The following is a 23,169-nucleotide window of genomic DNA, read 5'->3' as shown; positions in this document are numbered from 1 at the left end:
TCGCATATCGAATATCACTTTATTTAACGAGTTATAGCATATAACTTTTTCTTCAATATCATGCAGTGCATATCGTGCAGCTAAGATTTGAATGGCATTTCTACATCCTGTTTTACCTCTATTAAAATGTCAGATTCAAGAAGTGATTTGGAATTTAAAACTAAATTCAAATTCAGTAATTGAAATTAAAATTCAAAAAACAGTTGTTCAAAGTTTTTCCACTCCCCAACAAACACTGATCGAACATGTTCAATTGATGAAAACAGGCATCGACCAACATCAACAGATGCCAACAGGGGTAAATCTGATAAAACACGACAAAGAGTCTGTTGCCATTATTCGGTGTCTGTTGGTTCAGTGTGAATTGTCCATAAAAGAAATTATCAATGAGGGCAAAATGTGTGAAAATCACAATTTTGGGTGCAAAGTTGGACCCTAATTGCAATAACATAAACTGCTGACAATGTAAATAGTCTCGTAATCATTGACTGAACTTACGAATGTCAGTGGGGTCAAAGTTCGCACAGTCTGAAATTTACAATCGCACATACACCTCAGAGTCTGGGTAACGCTGTAGGTGACACATCACTTTATTGTATCATTCTCCAAAAAATGAAAAGTCATGAATTACTCAACCCTTACTGTACGTCATTCCAAACCTATATGATCTTCAAAACACAAATTAAGATTTATGTCCCTTCAAAACTTTGACACTTCAGTTCATAAAGACATTGTGAAAGTATATGAATCAATAGGTTTAATCAAAGTTCTGAAAAGACGCAAATGCTTTATATGATGAACAGATTTAATTTTGCTTTAATTCAAATATGCCCAATTTACACTACAAAGGTGACACAGAAAGGCTATTAAAGTGCTATTTAGGTGCCTTTACATAGACTGTCTAATGCTTCTTAGAGGTGGCATGAATGCAGTTACACAGCAATTGCAACTATACTTTGGTACAAGGGGCTGAGGTGAGTCAAAGCAGGTCTTATTTAGTCTGGCTTTTATGCAGCATTGCGTCTTTACACTGAATTTTGAACAAGCTTAGAGCAGCCTTAAAGGTGCCCTAGAACCAGTTTTTATAAGATGTAATATAAGTCTAAGGTGTCCCCTGAATGTGTCTCTGAAGTTTCAGCTCAAAATACCCCATAGATTTTTTTTATTAATTTTTTTAACTGCCTATTTTGGGGCATCATTAACTATGCACCTATTCAGGATGCGGCCCCTTTAAATTGCGCGTTCCCTGCCCCCCGAGCTCTCGACTATAATACAGTGCATTTACAAAGTTCACACAGCTAATATAACCCTCAAATGGATCTTTACAAGTAGGCATGTGACGGTATCAAATTTTCATGTTACGATTAATTGATGAAGCTTTTATCACGGTATACGACACGTATACGATTATCACGATATTAAAATAAGTTGCAAAACAATTTTTGTCATAATTTAACAGGTTTAAGAACTCTTTTTGTAATAAAACAAAAACAACTGACTGAAATTTGCATTCTGCTGTTCCATCAGTGCCCTCTGCTGTCAGAGAGTGAACGCGCACTTTCATTCAGCTCGTCTCCTTCACTCGTTCCGCCCTGTGCCACATGCACGTTGGGATTGTTTACATCTGAGCGCGTGTCCTTTTGACGCAGAATACAGGGGTGTTGTGCATTGTATACGATTGATGGGTAAAGAATTCTTAATTGCTTTATAAAAAATTAATAATTGGTAATAAATTATTATTTACGGTATTCTGAAGTGCCCACGATTACAATATAGTGCATATTCATTATCGCGATTTATCGCATTACTGAATATCGGCACAAGTCTATTTACAAGATGTTCGTCATGCATACTGCATGCATGCGTCGAATCATGTGAGTATAGTATTTATTTGGATGTTTACATTTGATTCTAAATGAGTTTGAGGCTGTGCTTCGTGGCTAAAGCTAACATTACACACTGTTGGAGAGATTTATAAAGAATGAAGTTGTGTTTGTGCATTATACAGACTGCAAGTTTTTAAAAAGAAAAAATAGCGACGGATCTCTTGTCTCTATGAATACAGTAAGAAACAATGGTAACTTTAACCACATTTAACAGTACATTAGCAACATGCTAATGAAACATTTATAAAGACAATTTACAAATATCTCTAAAAATATCATGTAATCATGGATCATGTTAGTTATTATCACTCCATCTGCCATTTTTCGCTATTGTTCTTGCTTGCTTACCTAGTCTGATGATTCAGCTGTGCACAGATCCAGATGTTAATACTGGCTGCCCTTGTGTAATGCCTTGAACATGAGCTGGCATATGCAAATATTGGGGGCGTACATATTAATGATCCCGACTGTTACGTAACAGTTGGTGTTATGTTGAGATTTGCCTGTTCTTCTGAGGTCCTTTAAACAAATGAGATTTACACAAGAAGGAGGAAACAATGGTGTTTGAGACTCACTGTATGTCATTTCCATGTACTGAACTCTTGTTATTCAACTATGCCAAGGTAAATTCAATTTTTGATTCTAAGGCACCTTTAAATCTGCTGTTCGGATTCATTTTTGGGTGAACTAACCCTTTAACTTGGCTGTGTAAAGATGCCTAAAGAAACATTGATCAACACTCGTAGAACGCAGTTATTTTTTTTAAAGTTTATTTTTTTTAAATGGAAGTTCAAACATTCTTGTTTAACATGCAAGAACAAAACTCAGTGGTTCCTAATCCTAACTGTCTTTAACATGCTGGAAGGTTGACTCATCATTAATGGTATCTGAGTTTAATCAAACTGCTTATGGACTGAATAATGAGATGGCATTTGATTCTTTCTTTTGGACTAGAAGATTATGATAACATGTCCACATACACCATCAGGTCCATGATTGTTTTCTCTCTCATGTGTTGTTCTGATGAGGTGGTGTAGGTTCAAAGAGCTTCTTTGCTAGTTCACTTCCTGCTAAATAAACGTAGAGAAAGAGAGACTGCAACTTGAGCACTGCCACCCACTGTTTCTAATATTAATACAATAAGCCACTCTGTGTGCGTGAGGGTCGGTCAAGGCCACCCTGAAGTGATGACTGGTTCTGTGGGCCTGAAGACCCTTCACATAAAGCAGGTTTCCTCTCAGGACGAGATCCTTTAAGTCCATAAGAATCCTCACATTCTCTGGGGCTTACCATAAATATTGTTTTCATGAATCATGTTTTTTTAACCCATTTCACATGATGTTAAACTCTTTTGGCATGGATATCCAAACTCATGGTTTTAGTTAAGGTAGCTGTAGACTTTCAGTTATGTGAACACTTTTCATTTGCTCTGACATCTGCATTCTTTCTACCAGCACTAATTTACAGAGTTCTTCATCAGTGTTTCCAGTGCAGACCTGCCAAAGTTAGGGAGCTGTAACACTTGGTCTTGCAACTGGTGCATGATATCACATGTATACTTTGAGTCAATCATATTTCTAGTCAATCTGACTTTACATTACTGACTGACTGATTGGCTTTTTCAGTACTGAAAGCAATGCTAGTCAGATAGCCTGATATTTACTATCACCAGGCCAGCACAGAAATGGACCACACAGACAGGATATATTAGAATAGAACTGTTCAAATTACAACAAACATAAACTCACTCACCAGCTGCTCACATTCTTACTGATGAGCACAGTGCTTTGGAATACACCAGGTGTCTTCTTTCCTTTTGAGAACTGTTTTTCCATTCACATTCTTCAAGGAACTTTGGACCTAGGCTGCGTTTAACTGCACTTTTAGACATACACTCCGTGACTTCTCTAAGCACTTCCCTTCGAAAGATTCCCTGCCGCCATTTTGAAGTGTTTTCAACTTCAAGTGGGCGAGGGAAGTTTATTTGGACAGGCCCTTGACCCCTCAATTTTGACCAAGGGAACGAGTCTACTCAATATGTACGCTGCAGGCAGATCCATAGACCACGATGCAACACAATGCGCTTAATTTACCCCCACCCCACACTACTCTAGTGTATGATATTGGAGTTATTTTGACATTTAACTGTATAATACGTGTAGCTACCTTATACTTACTGTTATAGTTTATTGTATTATCAATTTCGTTTGTGTCATTTTTAATATTTTCTTCAACAGCTCAAGCATACACACAGGCCTATAGAATGGCGCATAAAAAAATTCATTAAAAATTAATTAAAAAAAATTCATTGTGTTTTCCAAGTGACCAAGGACTTAGGGTGTTCCATTTAAATACATTGTAAGAGTTCTGAAGGGTAGTGGGCGCTTGTGCAATGTAAGTGATTACATACATCAGAGTGAACAAGACAGAGGGAAGTTAGCGATGGAAAGGCATAAAACAATTGGACTTAAATGCTACTCTTTGGTGCTCCATTCTTGTTAGGGCCCGAGCACCGATTATTCTTTTCCGAAATGAATCACAATTTATGTCTGATATGGGTTTCAGAATTAGGTGTGGCAAAATGGCTCGATAGACATTTCTCACTACATTCCACGTACAGGTACAAAATTTGGTAGACAGATGTAACAGCCCAATACCTGCAAAAAAGTCCCTAGGTGCAAATCTGTAAACCCAACTGGAAGTGAGATATTTTGAATTTTCTCTGCAAAATTTTGCAGTTTTTTGCCACTTCCAGACATTATACTTTAACAAACTCCTCCTAGAGCTTTAATCAGATCAACATCATATTTGGTCAGTCTAATCTAAAGGCCTTTGCGACGTTAAATTGTGAAGATCTAGAGTTTTCGCTGAAGGGCGTGTCTGTGGTGGCCTGACAAATTTCGGAAGTTATTGTAACTCAGGCATACAGTGTCCGATCTGCCCCAAACTTCACAATTTTGATAAGAGTCCTGGCATGAAGACATCTACATGCCAATATTCAGTTACAGTCATTGTGCCACCTGCGGGCAACAGGAAATTATATATTTTACACTATGATTAACTCCTCATAGAGATTTAACCATTTTACACTATGATTAACTCCTCATAGAGATTTAACCAGATCAACATCCATATTTGGTCTGTTTAATCTTAAGGCCTTAGCATTTGTTAACTTGTGAAGATCTTGAGTTTTCGTTGAAGGGCATGTCTGTGGTGGCCTGACAAAGTCTGATTGATATTTAAAGGGTCATGAAACCCCCCTGTTTTACCCTGGTCGTTCACACCTATGACTTGAAAAAACTCTGTGAAAATGAGCGTGTAAAGCTCTGGAAAATTGGGAGTGTAGAGGGGGGAGAAGAAGGGAGAGAACAACCAATGAAACAGAGACATACAACACACTCATTATACAGAATAATGAATATTAATATATGAGCATGGAGAAAATGACAAACTCACAAGCACAAGGAAAAAATGCGAAAGAATATCTAATAGGGCTAATAATAGACTACTTTGATTACGTTTACGAGCACTGCAGTCTCAAAATCAGTCTTTTGTCTGTTAGAATGATCGTGTCGTCGCGTTCAGATAGGCTACACCACTGTATCAGTGTCCAGAAGACTTGATGAAATATGTGTGCATAACTACACCGTGCTGGTTAATGTTTGGTGCAGGAGAATGTGTGAAATAAAAACTTTAAACACGGATACTTTATTCTGTATGAGCTATGAGCCACGTGGCTAGTGTTATTAAACTCAACGCGGAGCTCCGCGCTGAAACCGATCATATGCGCGCTCTGCGTGTATAGCATAACAATCGTATTTTTCATGTGTTCGTATTCAAACTCCAGTTCTGACCGCATCGCGAGCAAAATACAAACAACACGTGCTGTGCTGAAGGAAACAGAGCCTATACGGCTCGCGCGTTTGAACGCAGCTAGAGCAGGCAGAGGTGAATGAGCCGCACTTTAGTGACATTTGAATTCTCTGCTGTAATGCGATCTCACGCGAACATATTTTCCATTTGTGCTGGTAGATTACAGCAAAACCATCCACATGCACACAAACCTCTGCTCTGGTCGCGTCGCAGGAAAACGCATTGTGTTGTGGCAATGAGGAAACGAACACCAACGATATGTCTCTGAATGACAACAGACCGAGGCGAGAGAAGTGATACTGCCTCATGCATAATACTGCAATTATAATCTTATGCATACTACAGCGCAGTGATTGGATTAAATGAGCTTTATGTTATGAATATATGTCGAGAAACAGTCTACGTCACCATGTTCGACCATGTCCATACATACTTGGCCGAAAACACACGATGACGTCAGATTTTGTGACGTTGCTCCGACTTAGCTTTTCAAACAGGAAGTCAGAAATCGCTCTGAAAAATGCAAAAATAACTATTTTTCACTTATGAATAACATTAATGAGTACCTTTAGTGTTTTCAGTGATGTGCAGCCTATACATATCTGTTTACATCTCAAAAAAGATGTTTTGGGGTTTCATGACACTTTAAAGTCTCACAGTTTTCCTAAGGTTTTCCGCGCACTTTTGAAGCCGCGGAGAAAAAATAATTGCAGCGCAGAGAACAGACATGAAAATCATGTGTGGGGAAATCCATTTGATTGTAGTAGTTTAAATGAGAAACAATTGCAGTGCTCTGGACAACCGCTATAGAGTTATTGTTGCTACAGAGTTAGAACCGGTGAATGCGGTTTACAGGTTTCATAGAAAGAGAACGATGTGAGCGCGTGTGAGCTGGCTGGCCCTGAGCCAAATCACTCGCGGTAAGAATACTGTCATGTTTGCGGACTAAATACCTCAATACGAGAGGCAACACGAAATGAAAAGAAATGTGAAATGAAACGTCATGTTTTAATGAAAAGTGGTGGAAATAACGGATGATGGGCACAGAATGCTAGCAAAACTCTGAGACATTTACAACTACACTCCCACCACAGGTGTAATAATAATAATAATAATACATTTTATTTATAATGCGCTTTTCTGGAACCCAAAGCACTACAAATAAATAAAATACAAAGTGTAGCTTGCAAACTCAAAATACATCAGTGATATACCTCTGTTTAAATAGATTTTTGTGTGTGGTGGTGCTGTGGGTTTCAGGGATGTTTAGATAACTATAAAAGAGTTAACGTTCACTTTTCTTAAAAATATTTATCTATCAGATCTGTTTAAATGTTTCAGTTTGTTTTCACTTTATAATATACTAAAACAAATGGAAGCATTTAAACTGATATAATACTGTATATCAGTTTAAATACTTAAATATTATATTTTATTATATTATAATGTAAGCCTAATAAAAAATTGATCTCACAAGGGGATTGTTTAGGGCTCCTTGCCACAAAAAATCTTGAAACCTCCTGGTATATAAAATCTGGGAAATTCATAAGCAATAAACATGTAATTTTGATGGTTTAACACTGTCTGTTGCTAATAATTGACTGTACAAAAACACATTATGGTTGTTCCAAACCATCATTGTAACTGCTCATATTATATTATTATAAAGAATTGAACTGTCCTGAGGACAGAAATTATTTTTTAATAGAATTTCTTGGTAAAGACTGGTACAGTTAATACAGCAATGTGAAAAAATCTCAAGTTACCTAAATTGTGCTTAATTTAGTGACTGAACTGCTTGTTTTCAAACATATGATTTAATATATCACTAAGTTACATCAAGGGCCAAAAAAAAAATAGAAACGCCACATTAAAGTTAAATGTTACAGTTTCATGATAAAACCATTTTTTTGTGTGTTTACATTCATTGTACAGGTCTGATATAAAGTATGTTTTTGCTCAGGTGGCCAAAATATGCGCTCAACAGAGAAAAGTTTTGCTCAGCGAGAAAAAAAATTAGAGGGAACATTGGTCTGATGTTCCCAGCCATGTTTACATACTCATTATGCATTTATGCTTGGCATCTTAATTGCTGCTTGCAGCTATATTTGGTTCTAAGTTTAGTAGTATCTATGTTTTAGCAGCATGTGGCAGACTAGACACTTCCATATGTTTTTTTTTTTATTTTTTTTTTTATCTGTTATCTGCCACTAATAGGCAGGGGAATGGAGGATTGTGGGTAGATTAAAGAGGGAGATGCTGAAAGATGACTAAAGCAAGGAGTTGGACACTTCATAAATTCACTCATTTCCCTATCTCTCAAACACACTTACTAAGTGTTTCTTGTCTCTTCCAGATGAGGAATCTCCTGGTCTGTATGGCTTCCTGCATGTGATCGTCCATAAAGCCATGGGCTTGAAAGAATGTGCCAGTAAGTTAAAGTGTCTTGTCTATTTCACCTGCCTTTAGCAGACTGTTTTTTTCTATTGTGTTGTTTTGTAGAATGTAAGACTATAGGAAAAAAAAAAAAACATTTATCCTCCATAATAAATCAAAAATGTCAATTTCAGTTTCTTTTTAAAAATATTAACATACATTTTTTAAGTAAAATAGTTAATTCAGCTGTATAAATCAGCATTTCCCAATGTGTGGTATGTGACCCACTAAGTATTAAAGGGCGGATGCAGCCCAGACTTTGCGAAATGTTGATCTATGCGGTTGTGTTGTTTTATTATGCAGAGAATAAGTAATTAGTTTGTATGCTGTGAAAAAGGAAGAAAGAGGAAGATTGTAACTGAGAAACTACACATTTTTTCAAGTGTTCACCTAAGATGAACTCTCCATATCATTTAGCTATAAACATTATTGTGTATAACTGTAGCCATTGTGCTCAGAGTAAGTACTGTGATTGTGTAAGTGACTGATTCATTGAACAAACCAAAATGAATGAAGACAAAAGCCACCCTACAAACAAACTGTTTCTCCAGTATGGAGAATGTATTAAGTATTAAGATTTTCTATAATCCTAAAATACAGGATCACCTACAGGTACCAACACAGCATACTAGAAGTACCATATTCCACAGTTCTAGAAGTGCATCAGTCTGGTTCAGGAAGTAAAAATCACATGCCTTTACTTCACAGGGAATTGATTTTTAATGATTACTTACAATTGATGGTATATGCTTTTGTTGAAATCATCAATCATGGGTGGCTGCAATAGTTCTTTTCGTCCAATTTTGCTTGTTGCGATTCTCTACTATGGAAACTCCTCTATTACATAAGTTTCTTCTTAGTATAGATAAAAGTGAGAACTGTCTCCAATCTCAAATCCAGTCAACTCTATCACACAGGACAAATTACTAAATGTATTGATTGTATAAAAAAAAAAAAAAAAAAAAAAACATAACACATGTATGTCAGCACTGTGGTCACCAGGGCTGCAAGGATATAATTGTATCCTTTGTCCTGTGAGGGCTTTACTCATTAATATTTGCATATATATTTACAAATTATTTCTCTTTGCTTTATGAGGTCAGGGCTCAAATTAAATACCCAAATCACATCTGTACAGTATGCTAATGTGAATTTGCATAATGAACACATATGGCCAGCAGACTTTGTAGATCAGCTCGGCTCAGATAACAATCAGACGTCTGTTTTAAAGCCCCAATGAATCACACAATATTAGATTATTAGATTAATATTAGAATGTGAATATTTGAATGCTTGTTTCTTGCTTCATTTTATGTGTTTGGCTCATCTGTAATCATTTATCATAGAATTTGTGGTATTGTGGTCATCTTGAATATGACAGCGAGAGCAAACATGTGTTTTGCAGATGGATATGCAGGTGTTTGAATATCTTTTTATATTGGGATATACTTCCTCAGTCTCAGCTGCTGATTGAATCCTCCTTTCCGAGTCTTATTAAAGGCCTTCATCCACTCTTACAGGAAACGCATCCAAATCCTTGCTCTGGGCCATTAATCCAAACTGGGTCATTAACTTTGGCCTCTTGATGCAAAGAGTTTGAGGGGGGAAATACTGATCCAGAATACCAACCACAATTTTAAGTAGTAACACTTAGGGCCAGATTTACTAAACGGGGCAAATTAGCGTGAAAGCACAATTCCAAAAGAGCACAGATGGGAGTGGAAAGTTCGGCATGTAATCTACTGACATCGCGCAAATTAAAGAACACAGATGCAGCCGGATAATTTCCATAATGGTCAACACAATCTACAAATTAGCGTCTGGTTTAAGACATGCTTTTTTCGGTGTTAAATAATGGCACAAATACCAGTAAACTGACTAGTGCAAACCTTAGTAAATCACATTGCATGATTTATTTAAATACTCTCCTCCCATAAATTTTGCATCTGAAAGGGAAACTCCTACAAATGCATATGCAATAAGGTCAAAAATTAAGCTCCAAAAATTACCGTCCATGCTTTTTCAGCTCTATTTTTTTTACTGTGTGTCTTTAGTAAACTCTGACAGTAGGGGTGTAACAACACCCTCATGTAACAATTCGATACATATCACGATACTGAAGTCCCGATATTATTTCATATGGTAAAAGGTTAACAAAAATGCTAAATTTGGTATTACATTGGGGTGGAAATGAATAGGCTTGGACTGGTGCTGTAAACCCAATGCACAGTGACACCAGAATAAAAATATTCATGATTCTGATGAGTGCATCTCATAACAGTCGTATTTTTCAGGTGTTCGTATTCAAACTCCAGTTCTGACCGCATTGTGGAAAAAATACAAACAACACTCATGTGCTTGCTGTGCTAAGGGAAACATATACGGCTCTAGTGTACGAAAGCAGAGGTGAATGAACAGCACGTTTGTGACGTTTGAATTCTCCGTTGTAATGCGATCTCATGCAAACATATTTTCCATTTGTGCTGGTAGATCACAGCAAAACAATCCACATGCACCCAAACTTCTGCTCTGGTCGCGTCGTAGGGAAACGCATTTTTGTTGTAGCACTGAGGAAACAAACACAACTATATGACCCATGTCTCTAAATGACAAGAGACGGAGGCAAGAGAAGTAATACTTCCTCGTGCATAGAACCGCAATTATAATCTTATGCATACTACAGCGCAGTGATTGGATTGAATGTGCTTTTTCTCATGAATAAAAGGTGTGTTCACGCGGCCTCGTAATTCCTGTAGTTATGAGATTCTAGCTTGTAAAAAGCGTTTACGTGCTCGTAGAGCTCGTAATTACAGCTTGTAAGCTGGGAGTTTTCTGAAAGCTCCCACATGTACTAACGTGGCCGCTGTACCACCTGACCGTTGTAGATTAATTTAGGTGTTGATAGTGGTGCCATAGAAACGCATAATTCCCAGTCCAAGGACCAAAAGGACGTGAACAGCTCCGAATATAACATCACGTGTTGTTATCTCAAGATTCCAGTAAATATGAGGTGGCGTGAATGCAGCAAAATGCAGAAACTGTTGACTGAGCAGCACGTGAGCATAACTACATCGTCACTGCAGCTGCAGACACACGTGAGTATTCACACTGTAAGCGTTTGTACAGCGTCACAGCAGCAGCTCCAAGCTACTTATAAAGTGAGCATTTCTTTACAAAGACAACTATAAATTTGTTGCATCCTGTAGATGTTGTGAGGGCAGTTTAGGGCAAGGCGTTTTCCTTTGCTACTTCTTTGAGATCTTCTCTCCAGATGAGTTTTATTGCTTTATTGCAGGGCACTTGATCTCAGTTTTTGTCTGAGCAGGAAAATTGAGTCTTACATCTGGCTCTGGGAAGACTACTGTAAACCTCAGAATAAACAGAGAGAGACTACACTGTGTGCAGAATTATTAGGCAAGCTGACTTTCTGATCATATTTTTTTTCCAAGCACATTTTACCAATTTCAATCCACATCAATCTTAATAACTACTATTAATAATGTTTTTAATCATTTATAAGTGATATATAATTGTTCATGAAGGCTGGAAATGAAAAACGCTTTATATTCAGGTGTGCAGAATTATTAGGCAGGTTTGCTTTTACAGGCAAAATGAGCCAAAAAAGAGATTTAACTCAGACTGAAAAGTCAAAAATTATTAAATACTCACAAGAAGGACGCAATACTAATGCAATACTAGAAATTGCAAAGTTAAAGCATGACCAATGGACAGCAAAATGCTCATTGGGTCAGCGGGGTCATACAAAAACAGGTGGAAAAGAAAAGACACATGTTAACTGCAAAAGAGTTAAGAATTAAGGTGAAGAATTAAGTGTGAAACCATCAGGAACCCTTTAGTCTCCAGCGCCACCATTTTCCAGAACTGCAACCTACCTGGAGTCTCCAGAAGTGCAAGGTGTCAAGATCTCAGAGACTTAGGTTAGCTAAAGAATCCTAAAAAATGACCCGCTTTTAATAAGAATCACAAGCGGAAGTGTTAGAAAATACATGAAGACTGGGTTTTTATAGGCCTTATAGACAGACAGATTGAGAGTGACTCCTGAAGGACCAGCACCACATCCTCTTTTACCACTGTTTGAAGAATTTATCTTCCAGAATCTGGTAGTAAGTTTTGGAAGATCATTTTTAGTCCATCTCTGCAAGACGGATATTTCAGGATTAGAGAGGGACTAAAAGTGAACTCCCACACTTTACTGCCAGATTCTGGAAGATAAATTCTTCAAACAGTGGTACAAGAGGATGTGGTGCTGGTCCTTCAGGAGTCACTCTCAAGCTGTCTGTCTATAAAGCCTATAAAAACCCAGTCTTCATGTATTTCACAACACTTCAGCTTGTGATTCTTATTAAGTGTGGGTCATTTTTTAGGATTATTTAGCTAACCTAAGTCTCTGAGATCCTGGCACCTTGCACTTCTGAAGACTCCAGGTAGGTTGAAGTTCCTGAAAATGGTGGCGGTGGAGACTAAAGGGTTCCTGATGGTTTCACACTTAATTCTTCACCTTAATTCTTAACTCTTTTGCAGTTAACATGTGTCTTTTCTTTTCCACCTGATTTTGTATGACCCCGCTGACCCAATGAGCATTTTGCTTTCCCTTGGTCATGCTTTAACTTTGCAATTTCTAGTATTGCATTAGTATTGCGTCCTTCTCATGAGTATTTAATAATTTTTGACTTTTCAGTCTGAGTTAAATCTCTTTTTTGGCTCATTTTGCCTGTAAAAGCAAACCTGCCTAATAATTCTGCACACCTGAATGTAAGGCATTTTTCATTTCCAGCCTTCATGAACAATTATATATCACTTATAAATGATTAAAAACAATATTAATAGTAGTTATTAAGATTGATGTGGATTGGAATTGGTAAAATGTGCTTAGAAAAAAAATATGATCAGAAAATCAACTTGCCTAATAATTCTGCACACAGTGTAATATTAGCGTAAACGCCATTCTTCTTATGATGTAGCGAGTACATCAGGCGTTATGGGTTCCCGGTTCCAGCTGACCTAATTTATGCAGCCTAACAATTTACATGATTTGAACTATAGAAGTAGATAATGTGTTATGTGAATACCAGGTTAAAGAGATGTGTTTTTAGTCTAGATTTAAACTGACAGAGTGTGTCTGCTTCATGAACAATGATAGGAAGACTGTTCCAAAGTGTAGGTGCTAAATAGGAAAATTATCTACGGTCTGCGATTTTTGATATTCTAGGTATTATCAACTGGCCAGAATTTTGAAATCGCAATAGATGTAAAGGGAATGTGTTTAATGTGTTAAGAGTACTGTGGAGCAAAACCATTAGGTGCTTTGTAAGTAATTAGCAACATTTAAAAATGTATACGATGTTTAACCCTCTGGAGTCTGAGGCTGATTTGGGGCCTGGAGAAGTTTTGACATGCCCTGACATTTGTGCTTTTTTCAGTTGTTCATAAACATATTAATGACACAAGTGTCATTACACTGTATTCAGCACAAACTAGGCTACCATAATATGTGAGGAACATGTGTGTACATGTTTGTGTTTTTGAAGGAATAACGTTTATGCGTGGTTACTGAAAAAACAAAAAACTTAAGTCACTGATATAAGGCCAATAAAAGTATATTAAATCTGTGTTCACAAGACTTTTGGGTATTGAAGGTTGTAGACTAGAGTTTTTGCTTCAAAATTATGTAAAAATTATGCTGACTACTCTTTCATTTATAACAATATACTGATTTAGTTTTTGTAAGACACTTTTTGCCAAGAAACACGGTATGCGAGGAGGCGTGAATCTCCATGAATAATGGCTCATTCTCACCTGTGAAGACAAAAGAATTGAATAGTAATGACCTGAAAAGACTTGCATATTAATGAGGCATTTCAGTCAGGTAGGCTGTGAAAAAAAACTTCTGTGATGTCTCAAGCTCATCATGATATATGAAACATACAGAAAAATTTTATTACAATATAAAATAATGGTTTTATATTATACTTTAAAATATAATGTATTTCTGTGATGCAAAGAGTCTGAATATAGGCTTTTAGTTTAAAAGCATGCACATTTGGAGAAATATAGGATTCTCATATGTTTATGTCAATTTTCTATACAGAGGAGTTATTTTTTATTTAATATTCATTGTTATCTCTATGAGCGCTGGTGTTTGCAATTCATACTGCAGCCGGAGGGCGCTCTGTGCATTTTAGTCCACAAATTCACCTAAGAAGAAGACGATATTCCATGAATGGTGTTTACCAATTCATACTACAGCCGGAGGGCGCTAAAGAAACAAAAACTCACTTAAAACTTATCAATAGAAGAAAACAAACAGGAATTTACTGAATGTCTTCCAGAGATCGCTAACCATGGCTTTTTCATCCAGATAAACAATTTTCAAGGCAATAAATACACGATTGAGATGATGAATGCATGTGTTGTCTCTGAATTTGCCTGTGAATAGCGCTCCCTCCGTGGGCGTGGCCGCATTAGTGGGTAATGAGCTGAATCACGGACTTCTGACATGGCTCTCTTTTCATACAGATTACATAAACACAGAATGTTTGTTTTCGATTTGACTTGCACGATTTAAAACCTGACATTTCAACGTTTTGTTAGACATAAGTATGAATTTTTTGTGATTAGTATTCACTAAGTTACACTTCATTTTCTGAGAACTATCAGATTGGACTTCGTTCAGAGGGAGATGAGAGATCACGCATCATGTTAGTTTTCTTTATTTTACAAAAAGCACAACATTTTGTTTTTACTCTGAGTGTATACAAATAAAAGGAGATATTCTATAGTTTCAATTGATGTATTACTTATGTCTCTATGACAACAAATGACAGAGTATTTTAAGTCTGTTTTGCTGCAATGTGAAAAAAACCCTGCAAAACGCGCCGGCGCGTTTTTAGACCTCAGAGTGTTAATAGGAAGCCAATGCAGTGTTGACAGAACCGGGCTAATATGGTTATACTTTCTTGTTCTAGTAAGAACTCTAGCTGCTGCATTTTGGACCAGCTGGAGTTTGGCTGTTAGGCGTGCAGGGCAACCACCCAGTAAAGCATTGCAGTAATCTAGCCTTGAGGTCATGAACGCATTAACTAACTGTTCAACATTTGTCATTGAGAGCATATGTTGTAATTTAGATATACTTTTAAGATGTAAGAATGCAGTTTTACAGATGCTAGAATCATGGCTTTCAAATGAAAGATTGGTATTAAAGGGCACACCCAGGTTCCTAACTGACGACGAACACTTGACAGAAGTGTTAGACAGTATTCTAGGTTAATAAGTGCAGAGGTTTTTGGTCCAATAATTAGAATCTCTGTTGTTTCAGAATGAAGTAGTAGGAAATTGCTAGTCATCCAATTTTTTTAAATCAGCTATGCATTCCGTTAGCTCCCTCGGGTCGGCGGTCACGCCGGCGTGACCACCGTGGTTTTTTTCTAACCAGTGTGAAAGAGACTCAAAATACTCCATCAATGTTGCACATACAATTAAGAGCTATACACCATTTTAATCTGTGGAATATCTTCTTTTATTTGTGTACACTCAGAGTAAAAACAAAATGTTGTGCTTTTTGTAAAATAAAGAAAACTAACATGATGCGTGATCTCTCGTCTCTCTCTGAACGAAGTCCAATCGGATAGTTCTCAGAAAATGAACTGTAACTTAGTGAATACTAATCACAAAAAAATTAGACTTATGTCTAAAAAAACGTTGAAATGTCAGGTTTTAAATCGTGTAAGTCAAATCGAAAACAAAAATTCTGTGTTTATGTAATCTGTATGAAAAGAGAGCCATGTCAGAAGTCTGTGATTCAGCTCATTATCCGCTAATGTGGCCGCGCCCACGGAGCCAGCGCTATTTAGAGGCAAATACTGAGGCTATGCATGCATTCATCATCTCAATTGTGTATTTATTGTCTTGAAAAGTGTTTATCTGGATGATATAGCGATCTCTGGCCTCTGTTAGCTCCTGGAGAGTCACATGGTTGTTCTTCTTTAGATTAATTTGTGGACTAAAGGTGTACAGAGCGCCATCCGGCTGCAAGTATGAATTGAAAACACAGTATCCAGCGCTCATAGTGATGACAGTAAATATTGAATAAATATTACTCCTGTGTATAGAAAATTGACATAAACATATGAGAATCCATCAATATTTCTCAAAATGTGCATGCTTTTAAGCTAAAAGCCTATATGAAATGCCATAGAGGTAACATAACTGTTCAGACACTTTGCATCACAGAAATACATTATATTTTAAAGAATATAATAGAATACCATTATTTTAAATTGTAATAATATTTCACAGTGTTGCTGTTTTTTCTGTATGTTTGATATACACCATGAGCTTGAGACATGATCAATGTCTCACAGGTTTTTTCACAGTCTACCTGACTGAAAGAGCTCATTATTATGCAAGTATTTTCAGGTCATTAGTATGCGATTCTTTTGTCTTCTCAGGTGAGAATCACCCATTATTCACCCATTATTATTTTGTTTCTTGACAAAAAGTGTCTTACAAAATTTAAATCTCTCTATTGTTTTATATGAAGGAGTAGGCAGAATAATTTTTACATCATTCTGAAGCAAAAATCTCTAGCCTACAACCTCCAATACCCAGAAGTCTTGTGAACACAGATTTAATATATATTTTTGGCTTTATTTCAGTGACTTAAGTTTTTTGTTTTTTCAATAACCACGCATAAACGTTATTCCTTCTGTTCTGGCTTTGCCTGTTTTGGTGTTTTTGCTCCCCCTACTGGTAGTTTTATATTCTTCAGATTGAATATGTTTTATTCAGTTTCTGGGGTTCAAAAAGAACAACGTGCAAAGCACACGGTAGCGCACTTTAATTTGCTGTGTCAGTCCATCGGATTAACAACTCTTAACGAGGCACTGCCTGTAAGTAGAGTTAGATTATTTTTGATTGTTAATATATTATGATTACGAGGAAGTACATGTAGATGTTTTCATGTTATAGCATTGGGAAATTTATATCGTGCAATCATTTTATACGACTGTCTTCTGGTGAACATTGATGGACTGGACGTTTACCATGTGACATTTTATTTATGTATTCCTTCTGTGTTATGTTGTTTTACAGTTTTACACATTTATTCAGTAAATCAAAATGACGACTCCGGTGTCAAGACTGTTTATTGAGTGGATGTGTTTAGCTTGCTGGGTGCAAAGCCAGTACAGTAAAAAGGCAAGCTTCATACAAGAGCTGTTTATCTTGGAAGCTGGATTTCATCTGCTATTGTCATCTACGGCATAGAGGCTAACACGACAACTGCAGAGTATCCACACGGTAAAATCCATCAAGCTTATATTTCGGACCAGTCATGGAAGATGACAAAAGTCAGTCAGCTTCATCTCGACGTTCCGTGACTTCCAGCAAGTCCACGGTCAGCATGGCAGCGACTAAAGCAAGAGCAAAGGCGGAAGCTGCACAGGCAAGAGCCTCATTTGCAAAGAGGGAAATGGAAATTAAAATAGAGAAAGCTCGCCTTGAAGCAACATTAGACGTAATGGAAAAAGAGAGAGAGGCGGAAGCTGCAATGGCAGAAGCGGCAGTCATGGAAGCTGCAGTCACAGATCTAGAGGTAAAAAGATCACAACTTAGTTCAACTCTCCACCTTCCACAGCAAAGTCCTAGGCAACGTACTGAAGAGTATGTAAAACAACATAGTGAACCTAGTGATACTGTACCAGAGAATTCAAAGCCTGAATTACCCCAAAATGTAGAGGATGATAGAGAGAAAAAGCCTTCTTCACCGGTGTATAATGTTCTGTCCTCTTGGAATGCCAGTCAATGCAGTTGCAGTGAGAAAAGGCAGCAGAGTAAACCTCCATTCCCTCACTCTCCACATAGCTTCTCACACCCTTCTAAGAGTCCAGCTGCGCCCATGCACCATCCTAGACGAGACACAAATCATCCTACTCATCACTCTAGTCATGATGTAGCCACGTATGACTTAGCTAAGTTTTTAGTACGAAATCAGCTAGTGACATCTGGGCTTAACAAATTTAATTGTCCGTCCGGAAAACTATCTGGCCTGGAAATCATCATTTCTCAATGCTACCAAGAACCTTGATCTTACAGCAGGCGAGGAATTTGATTTATTGATTAGATGGCTGGGGAGAGATTCAGCAGATCATGCCCGTTGCATTAAGTCTGTGAATGTAAGGAACTTACCAGCTGGTCTTGAACTCATCTGGGAGAGGCTAGATATGACCTACGGATCTCCGGAAGCTATTGAAAAAGCTCTCTTCACAAAAATAGAGACTTTTCCAAAAATATCAGCTAAACACCATGATAAGCTTCGGGAATTAGGAGACTTGCTTTCAGAGATTGAAGCAGCTAAGAATGGCGGTGATCTACCTGGGCTCACTTATCTAGATACAGCAAGAGGAGTTAATCCTATTGTGCAAAAGTTGCCCTTTGGACTACAAGATAAGTGGATGATGCAGGGTTCACACTACAAGTACACTTATGGAGTTTCTTTCCCACCATTCTCCTTCTTTGTGGAATTTGTATGTGCAGAAGCAAGAGCACGCAACGATCCTAGCTTCAAATTTTCTTCGCTTTCCATAAACCCTGGTGGAAAGACCAGGTATAATGAAGGCCATGTTCAGAAACCTGTTTTAGTCCATAAAACGAATGTGATGTCCTCCTCTAACCTTTCTCATGCTAAGAGTCTTCAGAGAGGAAACAACGAGGTTGAGAAGCAATGTCCTATACATCATAAACCTCATCCTCTCAAGAAATGCAGAGGCTTCAGAGAAAAGCCATTAGAGGAACGAAAAAGGATCTTAAGGGAGCTATCTATTTGTTTCAGATGCTGCTCATCTAACAAACATGTGGCTAAGAATTGTGATGTGTCAATTAAATGTTCTGAATGTGAGAGTGACAAACACCTGGCTGCTCTCCATCCGGGCCCAGCGCCGTGGCGTTCTGATTCTACACCTCCTTCACTGCATGGCGGGGAGGAAGAGGAGTGCTGCGGTGGTGATGTGTCATCAAAGTGCACCAAGATTTGTGGCAAAGGTTTTAGTGAGAAGTCATGCACTAAAATATGCCTTGTGAATGTTTATCCTGCTGGCAGCCCTGACCAAGGCAGGCGGATTTACACTATTATAGATGAGCAAAGCAATAGATCCTTGGCCAGATCAGAATTTTTTGACAGTTTCAACGTGCAAGGAACTTCTGCTCCGTACACATTAAAGACGTGTGCAGGAGTAGTCCAAGCAACTGGAAGAAGAGCTCAAGGGTTCATCATTGAGTCTGCAGATGGTGAGATCAATTTTCCACTTCCTACTCTCATTGAATGCAATAGTATGCCAGATAATCGAGATGAAATACCAACCGCAGTTGCTGCCCTGCATCACAGCCACCTAAAAGAGATAGCAGACAAGATATCGCCTATTGATCCAAATGCTGAAATACTGCTTCTGCTGGGAAGAGACATAATACGAGCACATAAAGTCCGCAAACAACTCAACGGTCCTCATGATGCTCCGTATGCGCAAAAATTGGACCTTGGTTGGGTCATTGTGGGAAATGTGTGTCTAGGAAAGTGCCACAAGCCCTCTCCGGTGAACTGCATGAGAACACACATCTTAGAGAATGGCAGACCAAGCTACTTCAGTCCATGCAATAATCACATTGTACTGAAGGAGACGTTTAATGAGAAAACCCAGTTCCACAAACCTAGCCTATCAAGCTGCAGACTTGGTCAGTCAGTGTTTCAGCAGACCAAAGATGACAATAAATTTGCGCCTTCAGTTGAGGATCAGGAAGGAATTCTTCAAGGACTCAAGTAACAGCTGGGTAGCACCATTGCCATTTCGTGAGCCAAGGAGACGCTTGCCCAACAACAGGGAGTATGCAGCAAGACGTTTCATGTCTCTTCGTCGCAACCTTGACAAACGACCAAAGATGAGAGATGACTTTACAGAATTCATGCAGAGAATACTTAACAATAACCATGCAGAGCTAGCTCCTCCTTTACAAGATGGTCAGGAGAGCTGGTATCTTCCATCATTTGGTGTGTACCATCCAAAAAAAACAGACCAAATACGAGTTGTATTTGACTCTAGTGCACAGTTTGATGGAGTATCTCTCAATGATGTACTGCTTTCTGGCCCTGACCTTAACAATAGCCTGTTAGGAGTCCTCATAAGATTTCGAAAGGATCCTGTTGCCATCACAGCCGACATACAGCAGATGTTTCACTGCTTCTTGGTCCGGGAGGACTGTCGTGATGTTTTACGCTTGCTATGGCATCGTGATAATGATCTGTCTAAAGAGGTTGTGGACTACAGGATGCGAGTTCACGTATTTGGAAATAGCCCTTCACCGGCAGTGGCCATTTATGGAATTTGCCGAGCTGCCAGAGAAGAAGAGAAAGAATATGGCACTGATGTGAGGAAATTCATTGAACAAGACTTCTATGTAGATGATGCCTTAAAGTCATTTCCTACAGAGGAAGAGGCAATCAATGTGCTTAAAAGAGCACAAGAGGCACTAGCTGCTTCAAACCTCAGGCTTCATAAAATTGCTGCAAACAGAGCCAAAGTAATGGATGCTTTTCCAAATGAAGATTTGGCTAAGGACATCAAATGCCTTGACCTCTCCACGGATGACTTACCTGATCAGCGAAGCTTGGGGGTACAGTGGAACCTAATGTTGGATACGTTCACCTTCCAAGTGCCCGACACTGAAAAGCCATACACACGTAGAGGAGTGCTGTCAACAGTGAATAGCTTGTTCGATCCCCTTGGATTCCTAGCTCCTATCACAATCCAGGGCCGTTTACTCTTAAGAGAACTCTCATCGCAGACACATGAGTGGGACACACCATTGCCTGAAAACAGACATGAAGAGTGGGCACAGTGGTGTCATTCGCTGCAAGACCTAAGAAGTCTGAACATTCCACGCATGTATGTATCCATTCCTCTTTCTGAAACCAAACACACTGAAATATGTGTCTTCTCGGATGCCTCCATGAAGGCCATCTCAGCTGTTGCATACTTGAAAGCTTTGTATCAGAATGGTAAAACAGAGGTTGGCTTTGTTCTTGGTAAGGCGAGGTTGGCTCCAAAGCCTGATCTCTCTGTTCCTAGGCTGGAACTATGTGCTGCAGTCCTGGCTGTCGAACTGACTGAACTCATCACAGAAGAGATTAATCTAAAGCTAGATAGAATAAGGTTCTACACAGATAGTAGAGTAGTGTTAGGCTACATCTATAACGAGTCAAGACGGTTCCATATATATGTGAACAACAGAGTGCAGCGCATTAGACAGTCTTCTCAGCCTGAACAGTGGAGGTACGTTTCCTCTGAACAAAATCCTGCCGATCATGGCTCTCATTCTGTTTCATCTTCTAAGCTTGAGGCCACAACCTGGCTCACAGGACCTTCATTTTTGCACTATCCATCAGAGCAGCTCTTTGATCACCCAAACTCATATGATCTTATTGACCCAGAGGAAGATGTTGAAGTTCGCTCAGAGGTTAAAGTCTTGTCTACCCAGATTGAAGTGAATCAGCTAGGCACCAAAAGATTTGAGCAATTCTCAGACTGGAGAACAGTCATCAGAGCTGTGGCACAGCTGCATCACATTGCTCATTGTTTCACAGGACCAAGTAACGATAGTCAGTGCACAGGTTGGCATTGGTGCTCAAAGGGTTTATCTGTAAGTGATCTCCTGAAAGCAGAGGAAATCATCATCAAGAGTGTACAACAAGAAGTGTATACAGATGAGCTGAAATGCATCACTTCTGCAAGTGAAATTCCGTCACATAGTCCACTTTTGAAGTTGAATCCAATCATCGACAACAATGGTTTGCTGAGAGTTGGTGGACGCATCAGACAAGCAGAAATAGGAGATAAAGAAACAAATCCCCTCATCATTCCGGCTCACCATCACATCACAGTCCTACTGGTCAGACATTTTCATGAACGTGTGCAGCATCAGGGCAGACATCTTACAGAGGGCACCATAAGATCCAATGGTTTTTGGATAACTGGGGCTAAACGATGCATTAGCAGTATTATCCGGAGGTGTGTTACTTGCCGTAAACTAAGAGGCAAGATGGAGGAACAACAAATGGCCGACCTGCCAGCTGAAAGGCTGCAAATGGATCCACCCTTTTCCTTTGTCGGCTTAGATGTTTTTGGGCCATGGGAGGTGATCTCACGCCGCACAAGGGGTGGCCAAGCAAACAGCAAGAGGTGGGCAGTGTTGTTCACTTGCATGTGTACCAGAGGAGTTCACATAGAGGTGATTGAGTCGATGACTTCCTCAAGTCTTATTAACGCTCTCAGAAGATTCTTTTCTATTAGAGGTCCTGCCAAGCAGCTGCGCTCCGATTGTGGGACGAATTTCGTTGGTGCCTCTAGAGAGCTTAAAATGAGCGAGAACGAACAAACAGAGGTGAGAGAATACCTACTTGAGCAAAGATGTTCCTGGGTTTTTAACCCACCACACTCTTCTCATATGGGTGGCGCCTGGGAACATATGATTGGTCTAACAAGGCGAATCTTGGATTCAGTGCTCTTGAAAAACAAGTACTCACAGCTTACTCATGAAGTCTTAGTGACATTCATGTCTGAGGTCACAGCCATCGTTAATGCACGGCCTCTAGTCCCAGTCTCCACAGATCCGGAATTCCCCTTCATCCTAACACCATCTATGCTTTTGACACAAAAGGCTGGTAATCCTCCAACTCCACAAGAAGATTTCAGTAAGAAAGACATGCTCCTATGTCAATGGAAACAGGTTCAAACATTAGCAGAAACATTCTGGAATAGGTGGCGGAAGGAGTATCTTGGAACACTTCAGAACCTTCACAAGTGGTTTTACAAACATCCAAACATCAAAGAAGGCGACATTGTACTGCTCAAAGACAAACAAGTCAAAAGAAACGAGTGGCCGATGGGGATAATTGTGAAGGCTATTC

General features: G+C 38.7%; 1 protein-coding gene across 4 annotated transcripts in view; it reads left to right on the top strand.

Moving 5' to 3' along the window:
• abr (ABR activator of RhoGEF and GTPase) overlaps positions 1-23,169 on the top strand; it is a 343,069-nt gene that overhangs the window by 215,857 nt on the left and 104,043 nt on the right. For all 4 annotated transcript variants that reach the window (XM_048161871.1, XM_048161872.1, XM_048161873.1 and 1 more), the window contains one exon: positions 8,116-8,190. In XM_048161871.1, the coding sequence (XP_048017828.1) occupies positions 8,116-8,190 (75 nt within the window). The remainder of the gene's footprint in view (positions 1-8,115; positions 8,191-23,169) is intronic.

The sequence above is a fragment of the Megalobrama amblycephala genome, linkage group LG16 (genome assembly GCF_018812025.1).
Source record: "Megalobrama amblycephala isolate DHTTF-2021 linkage group LG16, ASM1881202v1, whole genome shotgun sequence".
Lineage (NCBI taxonomy): Eukaryota > Metazoa > Chordata > Actinopteri > Cypriniformes > Xenocyprididae > Megalobrama > Megalobrama amblycephala.
The sequence above is the reverse complement of the archived record's forward strand: the minus strand, read 5'-3'. Positions and strand labels throughout refer to the sequence as shown.